Source organism: Megalops cyprinoides, chromosome 18 (assembly GCF_013368585.1).
Source record: "Megalops cyprinoides isolate fMegCyp1 chromosome 18, fMegCyp1.pri, whole genome shotgun sequence".
Taxonomy (NCBI): Eukaryota; Metazoa; Chordata; class Actinopteri; order Elopiformes; family Megalopidae; genus Megalops; species Megalops cyprinoides.
In genome coordinates this window covers 25,386,520-25,405,438 of record NC_050600.1, presented here as the reverse complement: position 1 = coordinate 25,405,438, position 18,919 = coordinate 25,386,520, and the positions used below count along the sequence as shown (strand labels likewise).

General features: G+C 46.9%; 1 protein-coding gene across 1 annotated transcript in view; it reads left to right on the top strand.

Moving 5' to 3' along the window:
* Positions 1–18,919, top strand: part of LOC118793211 (disintegrin and metalloproteinase domain-containing protein 33-like) — a 122,863-nt gene that overhangs the window by 80,399 nt on the left and 23,545 nt on the right. Inside the window, exons 6-14 of the mRNA XM_036551276.1 lie at positions 6,452–6,635; positions 9,475–9,540; positions 10,841–10,912; positions 11,744–11,910; positions 13,885–13,969; positions 14,859–15,001; positions 15,459–15,636; positions 17,155–17,244; positions 17,750–17,945. Coding sequence (XP_036407169.1) covers positions 6,452–6,635; positions 9,475–9,540; positions 10,841–10,912; positions 11,744–11,910; positions 13,885–13,969; positions 14,859–15,001; positions 15,459–15,636; positions 17,155–17,244; positions 17,750–17,945 — 1,181 coding nt within the window. The remainder of the gene's footprint in view (positions 1–6,451; positions 6,636–9,474; positions 9,541–10,840; positions 10,913–11,743; positions 11,911–13,884; positions 13,970–14,858; positions 15,002–15,458; positions 15,637–17,154; positions 17,245–17,749; positions 17,946–18,919) is intronic.

Below are 18,919 nucleotides of genomic sequence, written 5' to 3'. Positions count from 1 at the left end.
ATCAGCTATCTTTGCTGCTTACAAATTTTTAGTCAGGTTTTGGCATTTATTTTTACATTTAAATGAAGTTTGTTCACTTTGACCAAGATGGTCAACTAGCAACTAAAATCCAAAATGAGAATCATTAAACATATGTAGTTTTATCTTATAATCTGTTTAATGGTATTATAAAAGTCAAGCTTAGTTCATGTTTTATATATGCAGTTAATATATTCATTAATTGCTTTCAACAGTATAAATAGGTTTGTTAAATAAAGTGACTGATTCAGCGTGTCACAATGGTGTGGGAAACTGGTGTGGATAATTGATCTTTCAGACCCATTAACTTCAGCCATGGTAAAACTTCAATTAATGCACACTTTGGGGTCTCCTCTGAAAAATAACCAATCAGTTATTGTTTAATAAAATGTAATGCATATTAAACTGGAGTCTGACATTAATTTTAAAAAAAAGTTTCCTGCAAAAAGCACATAGGTCTTTGAGAATGAGGCCTGCGGACAATTTATACTCATTAATCAGATCTGTAGGGGCTGTTTACTAGATGTGTGTCTGACACCTCCAATCCAACATTTCTTTGAAAGCCACTCAAGTGATTTTTAAGTGAGACAATGTAGCGCTCCCACAATCCCACAACATTTACGGCTTAATTACCAAGGCAGTATGGAAATAAAGTTTTTGCAGTTGTCAGGTATGAACCAATTAGCTTTTAAACTCACCGTGGGAGAGAGGCTGCACTAAAAAGTAGCTGAAAAAGAGGCTTTCACATTAAGAAACAGGTTTTATCACCTTCTCCCATAGGAAAGATATTGTGTATTACCGGAACTATAAATACACCGGGCCTCCTGAAAATCCGTCGTCAATGCAGAGGTTGGACACAAGCTTGATGCCCCTCTTTGTGTAGGGAGTCAGGGTGAAGGAAAATTCCATCTTCAACACACAATGTCCAGTCTGAATTTGAAAGGCTGTCCTCTCAATGGTGTCTCTGCTGCTTCTGGTCTAAATCCAACTAAAAGGAACTGTCCCTTATTCTAGAGACAGCAGGGCATATGAACTCAGACTCGGACCTTGGAATTAAATCTATGCACCTTCATAAACATAATACTACTCTCTTTTAGTCCCTTAGCTCATATCTCCAGAGAGATATGAGCTCCCTGTGTTGGGGTAGGTGCAAGTGCTTATATGCTTCCTTTAGGATTACACAAGGTATGTACGTGTACCTTTCTTGTTCAGGTGCGATATCATATTTTGTCACTGCATTTTTATAAGCTAGAATTTGAATTGCCCTCGAGCAGAAGAAATAAAGTTATGTTTTATTGTGTTGTTTTGTTATGTCAGAGAACTTTACTGATATATACAATTTACATTTTTTACAGTTTTTTCATTACTTTCACACAGTGGAAGGCCTCAGCCTGTCTTTATTAAATAACCCACCGGAATGGCAGACTCAGCAAATCGCAGCACTGTAACTTTCCGTTATTCATCTCTGAGGGTTTAACTTTAATAATAGTGTGCCATTTCACTTTTTTAAAGTGCGATATTCCTTCTTTTGTTGTGCTCTTTTCATCCTGAGAGGCAGTCGTGCGCGCGGAGAGAGGAGGCTCAGCCCTGTCGCGAGCGCGCACTGCGGCGTTGGTTTTTGCCAGGCCTTCGCGGCGGCGTTGTAAACATCCTCCTGGTAGAGGCGCCGCGTGTCGTGGAGCACGGGCTGAGGAGAGCACAGGCAGTGAAGTGAGGTGAAGCAAAGGACAGGGAGCAGAGGAGGGCAACCACCAGCCTGGGCCTAACAAAGCCGCTAGTGTCCAGACTCATGCCCCAGGGTTTACCACCTGAACCTGACGCATGCCTATTAGCGACAGGGCTAGGCCTATGTCCAGATTCACTCCCCAGGAATGCAGTCGAATACCCGAGTCTGACGTGGGCCTATTAGCGATGATGCTAGCCAGAACTTAATCTCATCCAGGTCAGCGGGTCAGGGATGAAACAAAGTGAAAGACAGAGGACATTTAATCAGGACAGGAAGGGTATTACAGGGAATGCTCACCTTGTGTATTACAGCTCTGTCTCTTAAGCTGTACTTGCCTGCTTGTACCTCGTATGTTGATTGCGGGTTCTATCTGTGCTTGCATGTCATATCCTGCAGTGTCACTGTTGGGTAGCAAGATGTATTGATGACACTGACTGTTCTTACACTCGTATCATTAATACTTGTCACGCGCTTGTCGTTAATGTCAGATCATTTGGAATACAGTGCACTCCACTTAGATGAATCACATCTGCACAGGACGATTTGATTCTTATGAAGGAATGGATTCTAGAAAGCAGAATTGAAAATTGAAGGCTACAATGGACTTTGGTTAAAAAATGATAACGTCTCACATGAAACATTTGAATGTCACTACCTGAATTGCTGGATTTGTTTGAGTTGAAACCTGATGTCAGCGTTCGGCTCACGCTAAATGTTTTTTTTCCATGTCTTCTTGATAATTGGTGCTTTGCTTGTTTCCATTCATTCTTATGATGTGTTGACTTCTTAGTTCTCAGTAGAGTCTTAGACAGTGTAGGCTGCAGAACACCCAGCTTCTTAGTTGCATTTTTTCATTGATCTTAAAACTGTCCTTAAGACTCACCCAGGCAGTATGTTTCTGCAGAATTCCTGTTCCTGCCACATCAACTGGCATTCAGGCACTTACCTAAAATGCATATCTTTTTTCTCAAAATATTTAGTGTGCTAGGTACTTTGATAATTAGCGTGAGACAAGAGATGCTCTGTATTCAGATTCTGACCGCTTTTTTCATTAATTTTGCACCATTGCACTCCATTGAGTATTGTATTACATGTTGTAAGTGAGTCAAAATTGATTCTCATAAGCGGATTTCTTGATTCTTTCAAGATGAGTTTTTGGTAATGAGCTGGGGATAGGTTACTAATGATTCTGGTCATTGCATGCAGTCCTTTCTTAGTCAGGAGTTGCAGAAGGGCCAGCTGAGAGCTGCAGAGCACAGTGCGTGGTGGTCGGCCTGTCCAAAGCGTTGGCCTTCATGACAGACAACCTCCCTCTTCATTCTAAGCCAGGGCCCATCCCCCCAGCCTGCTGTCAGTCACCAGACAGATAATCGATTATCCAATCAGGATCAGTCTTAGCCACCTGGAGCAGATGTCTCCTTTCTGTCTGTCTCTGGCCTCTGACCGCTGACCGCTCATGTAACCAATCACCCAGAGGACAAGCATCGCCGGTTGAGCGGTTAAATCTGCTCGCCTGCCTGCCGTTTGCCCAAGGTCAGAGCGTTCAATTACCATTCGGGAGGCAGCCCACACCACGGCTAATACTAATTCAGCATTACTTGCACTCTGCTGTGGCCACAGAGGGATTCCCGGGTCTGTGCGCTCAGAGGTTAAGAGTGGCTTGCAACTCAAAATCAGAGGAAAGTGAAACTTTATCCTGGTGCACAAACACTATGAAATAGTAATGAGTAGTAGTAGCTGTTTCAGCAGTTTGCCAGTTGCCGGTAAGAGGGCAGCAGTCAGTGGTAAAGCTGTTCTGTGATCCTGCTGCATTTATTTGGTGTAAAACTCCAATGGAGAGATCATACATTAGCAAGCATGCAACTACACCTAACAATGCTGCAAAGTGGCAGCAGAGATACGTACAAGCCAAATTCACCTCTGCTGAAAGCCTCCATAGTACCACGTGGAACTCCTGGTGACTAATGAACATGGATTATCAGTAACAATGTCGATATGTCTTTGTACTAGCTTTTCTAGGTTGAATTACCATTCAGAGGTGAAACAGAGAGAGGTAGCTGCAGGAGGTGGGGGACACAGATGGAGAGGTATACACAGAGGAGGAAAGGGGGGGGGGTGGAGAGGAGGAGAGGAGGATGGTTTGAAGAGTGTAAGAATGCTTTTGGAGACAATCGAGCATGAGGTCCTGCGGCAGGCCTCCAGGGACAGGGTGCTGTCGGGGGGGTTTGGGGATAGCAAAGTTGGGGGCATGAAGTTGAAGGTTCCAGTGAGGGACAGGGAAGGCATGCCTAAAAATGATCTTAAAGCTCACAGATGGGAGAGTCTTTAGTCAGAGGCAGAGAAAGAGAAAGAGAAACCTAGAGACCTTCACACAAAGATTTGGTTTCCCATCTGATAAAGAGAGATAGACTTTCACACAGAGACTTGGCCTCCCATCTCACAGACAGAGAGAGTATGTATATATTGTATATATATATATATATGTGTTTTCTTTGACTCTGTATAGTTGCACTCAGATATTTACAATATTTCGTTAGTAGCCTGGCCTCACTTCTGAGAGAGATACAGAGACAGAGAGAGACTTTCACACAGGGATGCGGCCTCCCTTCTCAGAGAGACAGAGGGACAGAGAGAGAGTGCAGACAGACAAGGGAAGCTCAGAGTGTGGAGCGGGCCACAGCCGGAGAAGCTAACAGGAGTCACCTGCGCGGGTCATGCGTGGCGCAGCAACTGTAGCGGTTACCATGGCGGTCAAATCCATTTTCCGGGGTGTGGTCCTGGCCAGCTGAGACCTGATCAGCAGGACTGATGGACCTCGTCCCTCCCAACACACATGTACACACAAACACTCATACACACACACACACACACACACACACACACCCCAGCTGCCAAATCTGTTCCACCTCCTAACCTAGCTCTTATCAGAAATTCCAGCGGCGGTGTATCCACCACCCCAGCCTGCGCTCCGAGCTCGCTCGTGCGGCATGCCAAGAAACCCGGGCTCCCACAGAGACGGAGTAGGCGTCTGCTTTTTTCTCCCTCCTCTCTCCCCATTCACAATGGATTACGTGGTGGAAGAGCTCTGGAAGTGTTCTCCTTGGCATGCAGTGGATTAATGGCTTGTTTTGACTCACTCCACTCCAAAAGTGAGCCTCAGAGCGGCTCTTTTGTTCAGCGCCGCGATAAAGAAATCCCTCGCCGCGCCTCTCTCCTCTTGCGCTGGAGCGCACAGTCTTCCACCCGCTGCTAAGAAACACGGGAGGCACTATTGACAAGCCGCTCGCCGTGTGATGGCTCCGCTCCTCCGATCCAGTGCTCTTTTTGTGTGAACTAGAAGCTTGACGTCCATTGACCTAATGCTTTATCGAAAAAAAAAAATTGTTTCAAGGCATCGTTCTGCCCCGTGGAGCACAGACAACGCTGTCAATAGAAGTGTTGTCTGCTGCTGAAGAACTCGTCTGACGTCTCAATTTGTCACTGTCATGCTGGTCCCGTAGCAGTCAGTTGCCATTGTTGTCATAGAGTCATTGCCCTTGCCCACCTTTGTACATAAACCAATTTTCAGGTAACGTACAGCCCAACCAGAATGGTGAAAAGTTAGAGGGACTATTTTCTCCCTTAAAAGTTTTAAGACATCACACATTACCAGAATTTTGAAAATGACAGAAAGGTTTCGGATGCAGGCACTTTTTACAGGTCTGACACATAGCTGTTAAAGTGATATAGCTGTTCAAGTTCATTTTGGTGGAAAAATGTGCACTTTTACGCTCAGTAAATGTGTATGTGTGTACATGTGCCTGTGTGTGTGGGTGTGTGTGTTGGGAAGAACTACATCAATGTGTTTGCGTGTGATTGGCTGACTGATTCTTTCCCACAATTACCATGCAATTAAGTAGAGGTCTAACCACTCAGATCTAATTATCAGGCTGGGTGGGGAGTGAAGAGGCTCTTGGAATTCTGCCTGGAGTGTAAATCTGTGTGGAGCAAGGGGAGGACAGAGGGCCACCAGACCTACATCTTAAATTACGCATAGTGCAGCCCTACTGTAGATGGAACTGTGGGCTCAGTGCTCTCTGAGGTGTACCACACAGCACCAGTGGGAAGGCTTCATGAATTCCAAATATGGGTCACCAACTTATATCAACCAATCAAAAGACGTTTGTCCCCGCAGCAGATTAGTATGATTGGTTCAGGTCGGTGAGTCATCCATAGCGTGTTTTCGTGGAGCACAATCCCCCCTCCTGCCCCTGACCTGGTGAGGTCAACTTCAGCATCTCCAGCATCTCTGGCAGCCATATTTCAGCAGGATTTCAAAGTGCTCTCAGAACACCGATAAGAGGGAACATTTAAGAGTAGTCACCGTGGACTTGTAAGATACCCGAGAGCAAAAGAATGTGGTGTGTACATTTTTCAATGTGGTTTGACATCATAGGTCTGGAGTCAACTGAACCCAAATGGCTTTGCGCTGAACTTTGAGTAACAAAAAGGTCCTGGTGATATAATGTTTCTCAAGTCCATAACGGTTTGTTATTTTCATTGACTGCCACACTTATGATGATGTGTAAAATAGAGGTAAGATTATACTATGCAATCTAATTAATATAAAATATAATATAATTAATATAGGATTACAATGATGTCACATGGAGCACAGGATTTGGTCTTTGTAATTTTATCTCATTTGACTGTTGTTCCTCTCTGCAGGGGCCTGATCATCTTGAACGCAAACGACAGCTACTACCTTGAGCCAATCAGAGGGCTGGACTCTCCTCGTCACATGATGTACCGCACAGAGCATATGCCGGTCAGGCAGGGCACGTGTGGACACGGGCACCAGACAGGCCACCCGGACATCTTCTCCAGTCTTCTTAAACCTTTGCATCAAAGGGTGAGAGCAACACCACTACACCCTCCAGCAGCCAAAACACCAGGAGGTGGCAACACAGAGACCTTGGCACTTAAAGAGCTGTTCCACATTATTACACAGGGTTCTTAGTTAGCTGCTTAGACCTGTTGAAGTAGGTTTCCACTGTTGAGCTGAAGACTAAGCCAGCTGACCCTGGTACAACACAGTTCATGACATCACACTGAGAAAGGGCATCAGCTCATATTGAGTCTATTACCTGGACTTTGCCTGCAGTTCAAGGCTGAGGGGGTTCTTAAAGTGTTCACTCCATGTTAAGTCTGTCTCCCTCTTGTTATTTTGCTGTGATCAGTAATGTCTTCACACTCCCTCCTCCCATCCCTGTTGACCTGTCGTTTCTTGCTTGGATGCCAGAGGAGGCGCGATAATTACCTAACTTGATGACTCTGCTCAGGGCTCACTCACACTGGCAAACTGACCTGGATCTACAAATGTGATCCTTGAGCAGTTTGCTAAAATTTGAAAGTAGCCAGTACATATATATACATTTGAACCTTACTGAATCAAAGCTATGTCAAATTGTGTGTAATTGACAAGTAAGAATCTGCTGATGTCATAGAAGGTGTTGAATGAAGATGAGACATGGAAGATACAAAAATGAATCAACATCACTATCTCAATGGTTATAGGTAGGAGTGGAGGTCTAAGAAAGCCATCTGTGAATAGTGTTGGTCCCTTATTGTCCTCTTTAGAATAATATCATGCATAGACAGTGTGTGGCGGAGTTCATGCTGAGACCTGAAGGACAGCCTCAGATAGCCTTGGAGACTGCGTCTTACACTGCGATGATTATTCTCCCATTGAAAAGGCCCAGGAAGAGAGAGGGGGCTTTGGGCCTTTGTTCTCCAGAGGAAATGAGCTCCTTGCCTGCTTTCAGAAGGCACATAACAAAGAGCTGGATCGCCCACAAAACCTTTTTAAACTGTGCCGAGCGAGTGGGCCTTCTTTGTTGGCTCCTCTCTCTGTTGGCTGTCAATTAGCCGAATTAGCTGAATACATTATTGTCTGGCCCGTCAAGTGGAGCTGAACGTGAAAGAGTGGTCAGTTTTGCACGGTTTAAAGACGAGGTCACAGTCACGTCCATCAGCATCACCAGCCCAGGCCAGAGAACCTTCAACTTTCCTCCAAAAGTCCACCAGTCCAAATGGCCTTTCATCAGAGCGCTGTCTCTGTCTCCTTCCCTCTCTCCCTCTCCATCCCTCCCTCCATTTCCCTTCTCTGCTTCTCAGTGTCCTTCTCTTTTTCCCTTCCTTTCCCTTTGGTCTCTGTTTCTTTTTGTACTTTTCTTCCCTCTCTGCATTTCTGTCCCTTTTACTCTGTCTCTTGTTCCTTTTCCACGGTCTTTCTCTCCCTCTCTCTCTCCCTCCCCCTGTCTCATTTCCCCCCTCTCTCTGTCTCCCTCTGTCTCTCCCTTTCCCTCAGCTTTTCTCTTTCTCGCTTTTCCTCCCCTTATCTCCTCGGGTTCATGCTCGGTGGTCTGGCTGAGGCCACGGCCAGCTCCAGGCGGAAACATTTTTCTGCCACACAGATAAATATTGGAGAAGCGTCAGGGGGCTGGTGGGGTGGGGAGAATGCACGGAATGCCAACCAGCCAGGGGTCCTTTCAGCCCCCAGCTCCACCCCCCCACCCCCTCTCCACAGGGCCGGGCCAGGAGGGAGGTGCTGCCCGCTGTTCTTTGCATATCGATCAATCAAGTTCCGTCCCACATGGAACCAGATTTCCAGTTCTGTGCAGAAAAGGGATTGCACAGGGGTGCACTGTAATGAAAATATTCTGCGAGAAATCACGTGATAATAAGGTACAAAGCAGACATTCAGTTGATACAAAGTGACAGAATCTGGCATTGATAAGAAAAGCAACAAAATACAACATTCTTACAAAAGATATTTAATTTTAAAGACACAATTTAATTTAACAGCCACATAATACCAAGGAGTTAAGCAAATGAACAAATGACACAGACATGACCCAGACGTCATCATGGAGGCAGGTATTCGTTTGCAATTGGTGGCCATTGACTGAAAATGTGACTAGTGTAATGGGCTGTGAGTCACACTGAACCATGAACGTGAGCAAGTCCTTGCGTGCCACTCACTGCCATGTGAAGCTGCTCAACCCCCAGCTCCTGTCTGCCTACAGTCTCTGAGCTGAGGGTGAAGGCACCTGGTCTTTGGCCACGTCTCCCTTGCAAAAGAGATTCTTTATCTCGGTGGGACCTTCCTGGTGAAATAAAAAATCAACAAATAAATAATGAGTGAAGGTAAAGAGATTCGATTCAGGTAGTAATTGGTTGAATCAATCACATTACCGGGGGGTGTGATCACCGGGGTAATTAGTAGATAATTATCCCACTTTTGGCAAACATTGCTGTGGAACAAGGTGATTCAACTTCAGGTCAAAAGGACGATGATCCAGAAAGGAGTCTACCTGTGTTTTAATCACTAATATTATCAGAGCAAGGGCCTTGAAGCAGATACTGGGCCTTGAAGCAGATACTGCTGTCCTCCAGGACCAGGGGTAAGTTTCCTGTAGACACTGTGGCCCTCCAGGACCAGGGTAGAGCAGCCCTGTTCTAACAGGTTGTTAAGATGGCTCTGCTGGCAATGCTCGACAGCTCACTTTGTAACACAGTGCAATTTTAAACTCATCACCTTTGATAAAAGGGGAAAGCCAGGTCATTAAATCTGATGAATGTGCTGGCCGTTGACAAAGTGACGATGGCAGTACCATGATGTCGTCAGGGTCCCTTGAGTCACCAATGCTGTTATGCAGACCTTCCGAGTGACTCCACTCTGTTCACAGGTGAGACGGAACACCTGGGGCACCACCAAGTACATGGAGCTGTACATCGTCGCCGACAACATGCTGGTAAGCTGTCTCTCTTCACTGTGACGCACACCCCCCAACGTCAGGCCGCCTCAAAGACGCTGCACCCGTTAATTGCCTCGATGCCTGCAGTGATTGAAGTAGAGCACATTGAATTGTTTATGCCCCTTAAGCACTGAAGTGGATTGGCCATTTCTGGAGAGTCTGAATGGCTCCCTTCCACTCAGTACTGCCTTGGCAGGGACTCTTGTTTCTGCTGGCCCAAACTGTATTCACAAAGCCACCCCTGATTGGGCTGAGCCCGTGACAGACTCAGAACCGACTGCCGTTCTCGCTCACAGACGCGTCTCTTCTGACCCGTTAATTACTTTTCTATTTGTCTCCACTGCTGGCTGTCTGGTGTTCTGCCTGCGAGCTGAAAAGCCGCAAAAGAGGCAGCATCTGTCCAACTGATGTTAGTTCAGTTCATGCCTCATTGCATATTCACAGAAACACAACTGAAACATCAATGTGTTTTAAGCATAATTTCACAAAGGCCACTGGCTATGTTTGGACTTTTATTGATGGCAGTTTTTTTTTTATCTCCTCGTTAGAGTTCAGTGAAATTAACATCTGTTGACATTTAACAGTGAGATTAAAATCCTGGCAATCCTTGTTACTCCTGTTATAGGATTCAACAGATTCAGATCTGTGAATTCCTGCTTGAGGCTGTGCACAATGTGTAAGGAATCATTTGAAGTTTCGCATGCCACATCTGGCCGGCTCGCCTGAGAGGAACCCCAGCACACACCACTAATGTAATTCAAAGCGGCTCCCCATTATAACCGGTGTGTCTGGCGGTTTGTTTGACCATGAACACGAGTCTCCCAGAGCACTTGCCAGACAGCCTCAAGTTCCCCCGTCTGTGGTTCCTTTGGGCAGAGGCCAAAACCAAATCAAACCGTTGCCCCGCTTGCCGGTCTCGGATTTCGGCCTTCGGCTGAGCATAGGGGTGCTGTTTGAAGACTTCAATAGCACTTGACCCAATGAGAGGAATGACGCCGTGGCCCAATGCATCTTTTTCTGTCCTGTCCCAAGCATGAGTCTCGCAGCGTTGACCCCAGATGAAGGCCTCTGCCTGTATGGGCAATCTGAGCTAGCTGCGTCCCTGAGCATTCATTAGTGATAGAAATGGCGGCACTGTGAAGGCCTGTTTTTTGCCGGCGTGTTTTTTTTTTCCATTTGGGGGGGGGGGGGGGGGGGGGTGAGTACTTTTGTATTCTCCCAGGAGTGCTCTGGCCTTTGTCTCCAGGCGGCCATGGCCTGTTTCTCTGACTCAGCCTCTCATCTCCTTTCAATTTAGTACAAAAGGCAAAACAGGGACATTGACAGAACCAAGCAGAGGATCATGGAAATAGCCAACTACGTCGATAAGGTAAGCTGGCCCTGCCCAGGCTCTTTGTGCTTTTTTATTACCTAAGGACAAAGGGGGTGGTTTTTTGGGAACTTCTTGTTCAGAGTTAATTGCAGTCATTGCCCTCAACTGCAGTCGCTGATTGCGCATTCCCTCAGGTAGGTTGAACATTCAAGTTTAGTTTAGGTTTCTTTGAAGCACTTTTGGATCTTTCTCAAAGCAACAATCTCCATTAGGGGTGCAGGAAATTCCTTTCTTACCTAGTCCTTATGAATATGTCTACACATATATCCGTAGCATACATCTCACTGCCCAGGGTCTGTTGTGAGTGATGTGCACTATACACCGTATGCTGTAAGAATTTGATTGCTTTGTTCCCCTCTTTTTCATAACCATTTGCATAGTTAATAGCATGGTTATAAATGATGTATTTGCAGTTATAATGGAGGAGTGTGACAGCGTTTCAGTGACTTATAATGACAATTACAGCACCAGGCCTTCCACAGCAGGGGTTGATTTGACTGGGTCGCATTCTGTTACAGTTAGTTATGGAAACTATGCTCAGCTGGGTTTGAGGTCTGTCACTTTGCTTGGAGATTTATACCGTCTGGGTAAAGTACTGGGTAAAAGTATCCTCACAGACCAACCCACGCACCCGTCCCAAAGTTGTTTGAGTAAGGCGGTTCTGGTATCGATGTGCAATTCGAACATCACCAAAATCAGGAGCAAATTATGCCAAGGTGAACAATGTGAGCCACATGACACACTACACTGGATCAGTCCTACACGGAAAATGTGCGAATGCGATTGACATTATAATGCCATCCTGGTCCAATGATGGTGGCGTTCCAGTTCTACAGGGCCCTGAACATCCGGGTGCCGCTGATTGGGCTGGAGGTCTGGACAGACCGGGACCAGTGCATCGTGAGCGAGGAGCCCAACGCCACACTGTGGTCCTTCCTGCAGTGGAGGCAGAAGCTCAAATCCCGCAAAAAGCACGATAATGCCCAGCTCCTTACGTGAGTGTCGCCCCCCCCCCCCCCCCCCCCCCCGCCCCACCCCCACAAAGCCACTGTGAAGTCACAAAAGGCACTGTTATGTCACAAATACCATTTGATGTCATAATGGCCAGCCCAAGTGGTACTCAGAATTCAACTCAGATTGGATAATGGCGGTCACTTCTGACCCCTCAGAGTTCAGACTGGTGCCGCGGCCTCTAACTGAACTCTGAGCAGGAGGCATTGACATCATCAAGCAGAAACATTCTAAATGCCATTTGAACAAGTCTGTGTCACAGTAGCCCAGGAGACAGTCTGCACAAAGGGTGACTGACTGTAGTGTCAGAGATCCTGAGAAGTGTGGTTAAGTGTGCTTAAAAATGCAGGTTGCCTTTTCAAATATCAAGTAGTTACTCTAAAGTGAAACAATCATCTGATATTGAGTGTCTCTCCCTGTCTGACAGCAGTAGTAGGTATATGTATTCAAAAGCAAGGAGCTCATTTCATACAGGAGAATTTTCCATTTCCCTCTGCACTTTGCTCATGTTATGTTGTCAGCGTATGGCATTGCCCATCCCTAACTCATGAGCAATGAATAGACACTTCTCCATGCAACAGGTCAGTTGTGTCTCTTTGAGCCTTTGAAGCATGTAAGCACATACATGTGGCTTTCTTTAACCATTAAGGCCATTTAACCTAACACAATTATATAGTTTTTAAATGGTAGTTGAATTTGAGTGAAAACTTGCTAGCCTCTGAAATTGAGTGCAATCCCTCTAACATTCTTGTCTGCAAGCCCCAAAATACACAGTGAAGCATGTGGTGGGTGCTTTGTAAAAAGGTGTTGCCTTACAAAAACTACAAATTATATGCAATTATATGTTCATATACCAATTCTTTGAACAAAGACACGAGCTATCTCAATGTACAAACTGCAGAATATGCTTAGTTAAGCATTTTGAGTCCATGTTTAAATACATCAGTGATCCAGAGCAGTATTTAATGCATAAATACCAGTAATGTGGTCTGAAAATGTGATTTGGTGCACTTCACTGAGAAGGAGAGTGGGAGCATTCTGGGTTTTTGCATGAGGGTTATATTGCCTGAAGTAAGTTAGGAACCCACAAACCAATTTTTGAATGAGCCTGTGATTTTAGTTATCAAAACAAATGAAGAGCTTCTCAATATGGAAGCCCACTATTCCAAAGATAAGGAACAACAACCTGGTTTATAAATTTACAGAGAAACCACGCTTGGAACCCATTAACATTTGCCTTGAAAAGGCCAATAATGCTGTCCGCTGTGGTGGATTTGTTCTTGGTACATCGTGTTAAGCATCAAGACAGCAGCAGTCACATTACCTAACATTTTGTGCTACTTGAACTCTCCGAGGAATAATTTGTCCAAATCGTTGGTCTGGGAAAACTCAGTTGTCAGTAAAGAAAATTCGAAAGAGATATAAATATAAGAAAAATAAATAAATGAAAGAACAAAGATGAGAGAGTGTAGCAAAGCCTAGGAGTGCTGTTCAGAAAGAGGCTCGGTCCCTCCCCCCTGGTTCACCTAAAGCAGGGGGGAAAGTGTAAAAGTGTCCTAAAGCAACTAAAGCGGAGATAGTGCAGCCAATTGAAGCACGCTGTGAAGAACAGCCTTAACACCGTGGGAGCCAAATTGCACCTGGCATTTTCGGCTACAGACTCTTCTTCCCATTGTACCCATCCTACTCACTCCCCACGCCCTGCTCAGCAAGGGCACAGTGAGCCCCCCCCCCCCCCCCACACACACACACACACACACACACACACACACACACACACACACGCACACATGCTTACTAAGGGCAGGGAAACTGGGGAGTTGTGAGTGTGTTGTGTTTACAGTATTTTTTACAGAATTTTGTGTATGCAAAAATCCCCATAGCTCAAGCACATGGTCAGTGATGCTCAATTCTGTGTGTGTGTGTGTGTTGTGTGTGTGTGTGTGTGTGTCTCGCAGGGGGGTGATCTTCAAGGGGACCACCATCGGGATGGCGCCACTGGAGGGCATGTGCAGCCACGAGAACTCCGGAGGGATCAATGTGGTGCGTACCGCGCGAGCGTCAGGGGGGTGGATCACTGACCTCCGCCACGCTCCATCAGTGCAATGCGGCCAGGCCTGGCATAATGCTGATGAGCTGGTGGGGGCGGGGGGTTGGGGGGGGGGTTGTGATGGCTGCTCCAGGCACACAGAAGCAAGGAAGGAGACCGCCGGCCTCAGCCGCCCAACGAGGACCTGCCGACCATATAAATCACCCCCGCCCTTGTCAGGTGACCCGACGTTATGGGGAACACAGCCCCCCTCCGCCACCTGTCCGGCTCAGATTGTGACCTCACATGACGGCGCGCCCACACATTGTGCATCATTGTATCAACCCGAGAACGATTACCAGCACCCTCCGGTGGGAACGGGGGAGCAAGATAAAGTGGAACTGGAAGCATACCTCCTGCAGAGAGCTCACTTATCAGGACATTACCGCTGATGCACGGAGTAATTAGCAGAACAGGTGCAAGGGCTTGCGAGAACGCACAGTTCGGCCTTTAATTACATCCGCAACTGCACTGATTGAGGAGAATTATGATGACTCTCTCTCTGCCTCTCTCCTGTCTTCAGCTCTTTCTCTGTGTCTCTCTCCCTTTCTCTCTTTTGTTCTCTCTCTGTGCTTTTCTCTCTCTCTCTTCTCTTTTTCTCACTCTGAATTGCACTCTCCCTTTCACTTCAGTGCAGTTCAATTCCATTCTGATGGCTTTTCTTGGTATTTATTTACATCACCAAAACACAATAATCTTCTCCAAAAAAAGTAATAAAGCTGAGGAGTAAACACTGTTTAAAGTAACACATTCCCCAAAACAACTACAGAAGTTAGCTAATTAGTAACTGAGTAAATTGAGTACATGATGAGAAGCTGAATTCAATCTCTCTCTCGCACCTAGGACCACTCGGAGTTGCCCATTGGGGCCGCGGCCACCATGGCTCACGAGATCGGGCACAACTTTGGCATGAGCCACGACAACGATGGCTGCTGCGTGGAGGCCACGCCCGAGCAGGGCGGCTGCGTCATGGCCGCTGCCACAGGGTGCGTGAGAGGGAAAGAGAGGGCTCATGCCACAGTGTATCTTACAGTGCAGTGTGCAGTGGGTCTGGTTGTGAGGTCAGCAAGGACAGATAGTATGGTGTCTTACATCGTGTAGTGCGTCTGGCAGTGTGTAGTGTGTCTGACAGTGTGTAGTGTATCTGACAGTGCTGTCTGTCTGGCAGTGTGTAGTGTGTCTGACAGTGCTGTCTGTCTGGCAGTGTGTAGTGTGTCTGGCAGTGTGTAGTGTATCTGACAGTGCTGTCTGTCTGGCAGTGTGTAGTGTGTCTGGCAGTGTGTAGTGTATCTGACAGTGCTGTCTGTCTGGCAGTGTGTAGTGTGTCTGGCACTGTGTAGTGTGTCTGACAGTGTGTAGTGTATCTGACAGTGCTGTCTGTCTGGCAGTGTGTAGTGTGTCTGGCAGTGTGTAGTGTATCTGACAGTGCTGTCTGTCTGGCAGGCACCCGTTCCCTCGTGTCTTCAGCCGCTGCAGTAAAAGAGACCTGGACAACTACTTCCAGAAGGGCGGCGGCATGTGCCTCTTCAACATGCCCAACATGAAGGACCTGGTGGGGGGCAAGCGGTGTGGGAACGGCTTCGTGGAGGAGGGCGAGGAGTGCGACTGCGGGGAGCCCGAGGTAAGGCACACGCCCCCTGCCCTCTGCCTCCAAATTAAGGGAGCGCTCACCCAGCCCCCGTAAGCTCCATTACTGTTCAGTGACATCACTGATCTGACTTGGAGCCCAGCTAGCGTTTCACTGTCGAGAGCAGTGTGTTCCAGCTCTGGTCACAGACACTCTCCTGCATGAGGTGACTTCAGCTCTAACTGATTTGTTAGATGTTGTGGGCTGTTAAGCTAAATGCTTACCTGTATTTGCTATTTGTTGACACTTAATAAGCTGCAAGGTCCTTATGATACTGTAGAAATTGGTGTTCGAGGTGATTGTGGTAATAAAATTATAAGATGTTTATGTACAGCATTTTGTTAATATCTGCCTTAAACCAAATGTAAAAAACTGGGACAGCTATTTCAGTCGAGCTGATTTAGTTATTCAATTAATTGTTCTAAGTTTTAAAACAGTTAGCGGAGCAAGTAATTAAGCTCAACAGAGTTGAACACAAGTGTGAATTATCACTTGATAAGTAGCATGAATGGAGCAGAATGAAGCTGAGGAAGTACTTGTACTCGCACCTCTCTCTTAGCTCAAACACACTGTCAGCATCATATTTCTGTAACAAAGATAAACTCACAAGAGATGAACTGGAAAGATGGTGTCAGCAGTGGGATGACCTATAGGGGAACGGCTGAATCTGCACAGCATGTCACCCAAAACGGTAACACACAAAATGGCCCCTTACAGGACACACACACCCCCTGGGGTTATTCCTCAGCCCTGATCACCCAGTGCTCTGGAGGCTGGATAAGGCCTTTATGGTCAGTCTATAAGGGTATAAATCACTGGTAAAGTGTTTGGTCAGAGGCTCCAAACATTAGTTAATCAGTTTGACCTCTTCTGTGTGGCTTTGGTAGGTCTAACTAAGCACTTTCCCTTGTGATTCATTTCCGGGTGGCACTTAGTAGACTTTCCACAGAACTAAAGTGCATACAAAGTTGCAGGCAGACACATGTAGATGCTGAAGGATAATTGGACGAGGTGTTTTGGGAGCGCAGAGCTTTTCTCTCCTGTAAAGGACATTTGAAGCGCTGCTTTGTTGAAACGTATGCGCAGGTGCGGAAGAGAAAGCCTGCGTGTGGAAACCCGTGCGAGGTGCCGAACTCAGATCTGCCACTCAGTTCGCTGGCCTCGTTATGTTACCGCTCACACTCACTCCCCACGGATTAATTGCCAGCTCTCATCCCATCCCCCGACTCCCACATCAGGTTAACGCGATTCCGCGGATGCGGGCGGCGCCATGGCAACGGCGGATGTCACTCCGTCTCCTTACGGCTCCTTTCCTTCCCCTCCCCCCCCCGCTGTTCCCACCACGCGGTTAACCAGCAGCAGCGCGGTGCTGGTCCGCTCCACGCAGAACCCGTGGAAGACTGGAACACAGCTTACCATTGGCTGATGACTCAATCAGCACAGCTCTATTAATGTTGCTCTGTGTGTGTGTGTGTGTGTGTGTGTGTGTGTGCGTGTGCGCGTTTCTTACAGGAGTGTGCCAACGCCTGCTGCAATGCCAACAACTGCACGCTGAGAGCGGGGGCGCAGTGTGCCCACGGAGTGTGTTGCGAGGACTGCAAGGTACACCCCCCCCCCCCACCGAGACACCTGCATAACCCTCGCCCCCACCCCCGTTGGTCTGTTCTAAGGGAGCTTCTTAATCTGATTTCAAATCAGTTCATTGATAATTGCAGTTCCAGTTAAGCATATGCTGTTGAATCACTATATCCAGATATATTTACTTTTTGTTCTAGATTTCCTTTGATAAAAGGGTCCTCCTGCAGAAAGGCATCTGCTAAATGACAGCAGTGTGATCATAATGATTGTCATTATTATTTCTCCTACGTGCTCTGTGCATCTCCTGGACATATGCTCCATTCACATGAATAGTGAGATAGGCAGATAGACATTTTCTACTCCAAAAATAGACTTAATTACTTGCCCCTCCAGCCTTTGCTTTCCTTTGTCATGTTATTGATTGTACATTTGATCCTTCATCAGATAGACTGAATAATTGATGGATAGCTCCAGTAATGGATGGATGGATTGATTGATTGATTGATTAATGGCTCATGATGATTGACAGCTGAAGCAGGCCGGGACCATGTGTCGAGGCCCAGCGGGGGCGTGTGATCTGCCCGAATACTGCACGGGCGCTTCACCCTACTGCCCCTCCAACGTGTACCTGCTGGACGGCTCCTCCTGCCAGTACGCCCGCGCTTACTGCTACAACGGCATGTGCCTGACCCACGAACAGCAGTGCCTGCAGCTGTGGGGACAGGGTAGGCCTCTCTGTTACACACTCATATACACACAGTGGAGTGCGGCTGTGGGGACAGGGTAGGCCTCTCTGTTACACACTCATATACACACAGCGGAGTGCGGCTGTGGGGACACGGTAGGCCTCTCGGTTACACATTCATATACACACAGCGGAGTGCGGCTGTGGGGACAGGGTAGGCCTCTCTGTTACACACTCATACACACACAGCGGAGTGCGGCTGTGGGGACACGGTAGGCCTCTCTGTTACACACTCATATACACACAGCGGAGTGCGGCTGTGGGGACACAGTGGGACAGCCCTCACAATACTCATTTACACAGCAGGACATGGGAGGCACCCTGTTTGTATACTGTGTAATCACACAGTAATGTCTTATGTGTGCCTCAGTGATATATCAAATTGGATGATCAGCAAACATCTCAAGCTCAGAGTTTCTGAAGCCAAACTGCTTTAGACAGCAGCCCACTGCTCCTCACTGCAGGACTTCTACTTCTCTGTTTAGTGTGTCAGTTTCCTAGGATGCCATTACCCCCGGTGTGATGCTGGATAATAGCCTGACCTTTAAAGACAATATAGCATCAGTGACATAGAGCTACAGATTCCTGCTATATAACATCCGTAGAAGCCATCCATTCTGTACTGCCAGTTCAACACTGGTCCAGGCCCTCGTGCTCTCTAGATTTGACTGCTGCAGTACTCTTCTCGCTAGCCTCCCTGCAATTACCACCGGACCTTGATCCAGAATACACCTTTCTGACTTACCTACAACCAAATGCTATCATGTCAGGTCCCTCTTCATCTCCCTACATTGGCTACCTATTATGGCTTGGATAAAATTCAAAACTACAAAATTCTAACCTACAGAGCAATAACAAGAACAGCACCTTCACACTTACAAGTAGCGGTAGCGGCAACAAACTCTCACCAAGCGCTACCACTCCTGCCAAACTACTCTGCCTCTCTAAGGCTGG